Source organism: Fopius arisanus, unplaced genomic scaffold (genome assembly GCF_000806365.1).
Source record: "Fopius arisanus strain USDA-PBARC FA_bdor unplaced genomic scaffold, ASM80636v1 scaffold00065, whole genome shotgun sequence".
In the NCBI taxonomy this organism is placed as follows: Eukaryota; Metazoa; Arthropoda; class Insecta; order Hymenoptera; family Braconidae; genus Fopius; species Fopius arisanus.
Window position 1 is genome coordinate 555,329 of NW_011887804.1, and position 6,242 is coordinate 561,570.

Genomic DNA, 6,242 nt, shown 5'->3' on the forward strand with positions numbered 1-6,242 from the left:
TTCTATTAATCAATTTCTGTGCACCTGCGTTTATGACATATTGTGAAATCATGAGCGTTTTATCACCGAGGTATGAATTAATGAAGTACCGAGTGCGATCTCAGAATAAAATATTAATCAGACGACAAATTCCGACGTTCGACGAGTGTCTGGCTTTTACTGTGGCGAAAAAGGGATTGGCTTTCAATTATTCCCGGGACCTGAGAAATAAACACTCCAGTGAAATCGATATTAATCGATTCAACTGTCAAGTACTGGCGTGTCCAGAGGTCGATTCTTCCGGTTCACTAGTTGAGGACAAGAAATTCAATTATTACAGTTCATATCCCCGAAAATTAATGCTCGGTAATTAATTATTTTGATGTTATAACAGCACATGATATTTATTCATTGCTGTCGTAGGAAATAGAACGGCAGTATGTGTGCCGACAATTGGATTATTTGTGCATATCGAAAAGCCGGATAATTATACAAGTGCTCAATTAACTTGTGCCAAATTCGAAGGCAAATTGGCAAATATCATGAGTGCAGAGAGGACGGCTGGGCTATCACCATTTCTTTATTCCGAAAATCCTGTTTACGTGGGATTGAGTAATCGAGGCGAAGAGCGATATTGGAGGAATGAATTTGGTAAACGAAATAAATAAGATTTTAATCTGTAGTAATTTTATGCTTTGCGATTCTCTCTCTCTCTTTGCGTAATTTTTTTATCTTCCCATGAGATTATTATTGAATTAATCTCTTGACAATTAGGAAATAAACTGGAGTGTTCTGATGACCGACGATGGGCCGAGGGAGAGCCGTCATCACGAGGATGTGTAGCCCTGATTCGTGCCAACTTTCATGGGAACAATCACACCTTTTGGAAGGTATTCCCATGTCATCGAAAATTCTCATTCATCTGTGAAATATCGCCGAGATATGAACCAGATCTGTTTTTAAATAAACTACAAGCCACCATTCACATTAAGGCAAAGAAAAATTTATTTCACTGAAATATTTACACTTTTTTTTTTCGATTTCTAGCCTGCGAACATGAGGCCCTTTGTCTCTCGATGCACTTTTTTAACGTTTAAAATAAAGTTAATGAATTAATTTGTGCGAGACAATTGATAGTAATATTTACATGATTTTAACATGATATTTATTGTGTTTATTTCACTCTTGAAATAATTAAAAACTATGGTAATATTTCTTTTCTCAATTTTTGAATCTCCAAGGCTCAAAAATGTCTTTCTCATTAAGTACGTAATAGATAATTTGAAAGTACCATGGATCAAAATTATTTCCTCTTATCTACATTTTAAATATTCTCACTCAATTATATCTGTTAAAGATAATCAGACGGATAAAAATACTAGCAGATGCTGCCCTTTGTTTTCTGTTTTCTGTCTTGTGTTTCGTTCTATTAAAGTGGTAATCAATACGGCGCGATTAAGCGCATGCTAATGCATACGAGCAACTCTTCTACCCAATTTCATCAATCTGTTGGATCGTTATGTCTTTTGGGAGAATTATAAAAGTACAAAAAATATGAAATTGATCGTAGTAATAAATAATTGGTTTCTACTCAGATAAAAATTACTGTTACCCATTAAACCATTGGTGGATGGGAGGGAATAATCACAATAAAATGATCCAATTCAATATTGAATTCTTCAGGTCACAGTTATTTACTTTTGTTCCTTATTTTTTTTTTGGTTTTAAAAAATGTGAAAATAGAAATGCCGTGGGTATGTTCATGGAAATAAATCTAGGGCGCTTTCAGTCGATAAATTCTACTGCACTTTAGCACCATATCAACCACAAAAAGCAGAGATACATCTGAATGTTATTTTCCTTTTCCTTCAATTTTTTGTATAATATATATATATGTTTTTTCATTAATTTCATATTTCACTCTGTACAGTCTTGGAATCCCCTGATAAGCTGATTCAATAGTATACTTAGTCACTAGGCCGTTAGAAATTTTTCTAACGATTGAATTTACGATCCGACGTGATTGTATCGACGAATGTAAACACAATCGTTGGAAAATATTGTTCGTCACTCGGTCGAAAAGAGCTTTCCTGACGATTGGGTTTAAAAGCCAGAAAAGTTTCACCGACCCAGTGAGGAAATATATTATTTCGGCCGAGTGACGAGCAATATTTTTTGTCATTCAGTCCGCATGCAGGATTTTACGACTGCTCAGCGGTCCTCAAGCACTGCCTCACGGACTGAGTGACAAAATATATCTTATCATGCGTTATATTTTCCGAAACCAAATAAAATTTATTGGCACCACTTGATTATTAATGAATAAAATTTCTTCTCAATTCGTCATTTGCATGAAAAAAAAAAACGGATACAAACATACAAGGTTATATTCCTTTTTAAGTACTTCTAAAAATGCTATCAGTGTCAAATGCGTTAAATGCAATTATTACAAATTCCAATAGCTGGCTATCGAAGGAAACAACATAATAAAAAAAAAACTTTTTCGAAATTGGCAGTGCCTGTTTACGAGAAAATATCTCATCACCAGTGATTTGTGGAATGTTGCGTTTAAAAATATAGTACGAATCGAACTATTCCAATAACAATATTGAAAATACTGGTATAAATTGTGTAACAGACCGTTACCTCATACTAGATGTTTGATAATGAATAAAGATTACTTTTTAGCTGCAAACTATTTGAATTATTCATTTCGCTGAGAAAATATATCTCAGTCTGGAATGTTCTGAACAAAAATATTCATGAAATTTTATACTGAATTAATGCTTATTGGTTGATGTACTCAATTGTTCGGACAGTTGTGCAACTGTTCGTTGTAATACCGTATGCTTTTCCTCTAATGCAGTTACCTGCAACAAGAAGACAGAAAAAAAATTGAATTATATAGGGAGACAATAAATCAATAATTAAATTGACTGTAACAAATTTCTTCTACTTAACGAACAAAAAAAAACTCACTCTATCTAAAAGTTGATTGTAAAGCCGATAGGGTACGTAGGCTGGAGTACTGCCAGTATTGGGTGATACAGGGCACGTCGGATGACTTGATTCGGGCCTCTGACTGGTATCTTTCTCCTTATCCTTATCTTTCTCCCTCTGACGTGCCTCCACATTGTCCTGACCCGTTTTAATGTTCGTCTCAGGAATACTGGACGGCATCGATAGTATTGGTGGTTTTGACGCCCTTTGCTCTTTCTTTCTCTCGATTTTTTCTGGCTTCTCTGGGGGGAAGACTTTGCGTTTCTCCATTTGATTCTGTTTCAACTCCTCAATCCAAGGAGCTATCCTTCGGGATTTACCCACAACAACTCCGTCATTATCCTCTTCTCGGAATTGATCTACCGTATCTGTCGTACCATTCGTTCCATTATCATCCTGAAATAAATATGTATTTATAGCATAATCAATTTTACTGATAAGATATCCAAGTTTTTTATTATTGATTCATTAATTTATCAATCAAACAGATATTTCACTTGAATAATTATGACGTTTGTTGGAGAGAATGTCACGGGAGCAGTACAACAGAGAATATATTACCAGAACGGTGGGTCCCGGGGGGGTAATAACAGCTCCAGTGAAATTTCCCCCTTGATTTCTGAAATGTTGACTGGATGGTAGACGCCTACGTGGTGCTCTGGCTCGTGATGCTGTGAGATGAGACAATGGTGCACCCTCACCACGTTCAACCCCATCCAATTCTTCACCCAACCCACCCTCACTGCTCTCAGCACTTTCCACATTACTATCACTTGGTTTCTCCACCATTCTCTTCAAGCTTGACATAATCATAGACTTCTTATCACTAGTTGTTACCGAGTTGGTCTGTGTCGACGACATTGAAGAGGACGACGAGGACATTAAAGAGGAAATAGCTGAGGATGCTGTCTTTTTGGAATTGTCATTTGTCCCTCGTGAGTCCAAGCTTTTTCGTACATTAGCCTTTTCTCCTTTCTTCCCAGTGTGGGAGCTCTTCAAGCTGCCGGATTTACCCATTGGCTGACTTGACTCCTGCCAATAGTCCTGATTCTGTTGATTATCAGGCTTGGAGCCCATTACAGTGACAAAATTGTCAGGAAAGAGACCGACTCGTCCATTCAATTCACCTTTCCACCAACCCTGCCGGAAAATAATTTATTAAGAGGTAAATGCGTGGGCTAACTCAAACCACTGGTATTAACTCACCTTATCAGGCGCATCACGTGACAGGAGAGTGACAACATCTCCCTCATCGAGCGTCAATTCATCATCATTACTAGCCTTATAAGGAAAAAGTACTCTGCATAATTCTTTAGTTTCTCTATCGCTGTCGTCTGGCGTAGGTGGTGTAACAAAATTCGATGGAAATACACCGGTGCGTCCCCTCAGTCTTCCCCTCCACCATCCCTCCTCCACCTCACCGAGAAATTCAACGACATCCTGGGGTACAAGTGCAAGTTCATCTTCATTGCATGGCTCATAACTGAACAGCACTTTGCAGCATCTTCTCCCAGATGAGCCATTTCTCAGGGTCACCTCCTCGGTGTCACTCTTTGATAAAGTCCCATTGCCACTTGGAGATGGTGTCAAAAGCTAAAACATGACAATTTGCATGTCAAATTGAATCCTGGAAACTGGAGTTCCATTGTGACTCTTAAAAACAGCAAGACTCGTTTATTATAACGTAGAGTTCTAAAATAATTGAAAGAATCTCATCGAAAATTACCTTGACAAAATTATCGGGAAACATGCCGCACTTATCCCTGAGGGTGCCTTCCCACCATCCTCCTGCTATTATTTTAATATCTTTAATGATGTCCCCTTTACGCAGCGTTAACTCATCAGACTCCTGCGCCACATAGTTGTACTCCACAATAGCCTCCATTATTTTCCAACGTATGAATTTTCAATGCCAATAATTCAGGTACCCCTGCTGTGGTCCCAATTACCGAGATTGTCTCACATCTCAAAAAAAAAAAAAAAAACAAATGTGAAAACACGAAACTCCTGAATTTTCTATTGTACCAGATACTGGGGCACTTGATTTTATGGAATTAGCACACGTTTCGGTGATAATCAGTGAAATTTATCATTTTTCCAGTGGATTTTGACGTACTGATGTATATTTTACTTCGAATAGCTGATGAGTGATAACATCCAGGGATAAACCAGAAGAGATAGATTTCTTTATTGTTTCAACTGTACTGACAAATTGAGGATATTTGACAAGATAGCCTCTAAGCATGAAAGCGGTCAAGCTTTCTGACGAACAACTGAGATCTCCATCCATTTGAGGTGTTAACGAACTGTAATAAACACATAATTGTTCCACTTACCGAGTATATTATAATTTAGTATGTTCTTCCGATAAAATGAGTACACGGTGAATTTTAGGCGTATCCCAAGCCGATTTGACAGTGGCTCAAATGTGTCACCGACGCCATATTGAAATTTTCTTCCTTCAATAGATTGTGGAACCCACGAATCGGGTGAAATGTTTTCCTGTGTTATCTACCAAAGATAAGAGGATTATTTGAGTTTGAGTGACCCCCGCGGCATCGTAGTATGCACCCCAAGAGAGGGAGGGCGCCACACGCAATGCTGGGGTGTTTTTTTTTTATTAAACCAAGTTTTTATTGCAATGCTGGGGTGTCCATCAAATCGACGGGGTGAATTTTATTTTCTGCTGTACGAATGCTTTTTGTTTTTCATTTGTTTAACTGAAATTTAGCCGACTGTAGCACGTACGGAAGGGTGAAACCACATCTTATGGAATTTCAATGAAAAAAATTATTCAATGTATTGAATATATACCACTAATGAATTTATATTTTTAAATAAGCGCGTTGTCCTAGCGGTAACGTGCTCGACTGGCACGCCGGCGGCCCGGGTTCAATCCCGGCATCATTCATTTTTTTTTTTTTTCAAAATAATTCCAATTTTACCTTTTTTTAATTGGCTAATCAATCTAAATATCGTTTATACACTGAATTTTTGAAAAGCGGAAAGATATCCTGTGAAATTGACAAGTTAACAATTTTTTAAAACGATACTTTTGCAAAATATATACTTCTAATGAAATTATTTTATTGTAATGGTGCGTTATCCTAGCGGTAACGTGCTTGGCTACCACGCCAAGGGCTGGAGTTCGATCCCGTCAACATTCATTTTTTTTTTTAAATAATTCCTATTTTCTTTTTGTAAATAATTAACCCTTAACGAGTACATTTAAACCTAAACCAAATCCAATTAACCCTTAACGG

The 6,242-nt window shown here is 37.2% G+C and overlaps 2 protein-coding genes across 2 annotated transcripts; one reads left to right on the forward strand and one right to left on the reverse strand.

Moving 5' to 3' along the window:
- The first annotated feature begins 31 nt into the window (after positions 1–31).
- Positions 32–1,585, forward strand: LOC105269168 (uncharacterized). The gene is made up of 3 exons (XM_011309207.1): positions 32–345; positions 403–630; positions 754–1,585. The coding sequence occupies exons 1-3, from the start codon at positions 33–35 to the stop codon at positions 993–995; spliced, it is 783 nt and encodes a 260-aa protein (XP_011307509.1). The 5' UTR covers position 32; the 3' UTR covers positions 996–1,585.
- Positions 1,586–1,689: 104 nt separating this feature from the next.
- LOC105269169 (SH3 domain-containing kinase-binding protein 1) lies at positions 1,690–5,424 on the reverse strand. Its single transcript, XM_011309208.1, has 6 exons — positions 5,316–5,424; positions 4,706–4,944; positions 4,186–4,572; positions 3,541–4,119; positions 2,959–3,375; positions 1,690–2,849 (listed from the first exon to the last, which is right to left on the reverse strand). The coding sequence occupies exons 2-6, from the start codon at positions 4,862–4,864 to the stop codon at positions 2,760–2,762; spliced, it is 1,632 nt and encodes a 543-aa protein (XP_011307510.1). The 5' UTR covers positions 4,865–4,944; positions 5,316–5,424; the 3' UTR covers positions 1,690–2,759.
- Between the last annotated feature and the right edge of the window lie 818 nt (positions 5,425–6,242).

Excerpts from the sequence above, each read along its gene's own strand:
- LOC105269168 (XM_011309207.1), top strand. The coding sequence starts at position 33 with ATGACATATTGTGAAATCATGAGCGTTTTATCACCGAGGTATGAATTA. Across the intron at positions 346-402 it reads TCCCCGAAAATTAATGCTCG|GAAATAGAACGGCAGTATGT; the intron begins GTAATTAATTAT and ends TTGCTGTCGTAG. Across the intron at positions 631-753 it reads ATATTGGAGGAATGAATTTG|GAAATAAACTGGAGTGTTCT; the intron begins GTAAACGAAATA and ends CTTGACAATTAG.
- LOC105269169 (XM_011309208.1), bottom strand. The coding sequence starts at position 4,864 with ATGGAGGCTATTGTGGAGTACAACTATGTGGCGCAGGAGTCTGATGAG. Across the intron at positions 4,573-4,705 it reads TTCCCGATAATTTTGTCAAG|CTTTTGACACCATCTCCAAG; the intron begins GTAATTTTCGAT and ends GTCATGTTTTAG. Across the intron at positions 3,376-3,540 it reads CCCCGGGACCCACCGTTCTG|GATGATAATGGAACGAATGG; the intron begins GTAATATATTCT and ends TATTTATTTCAG.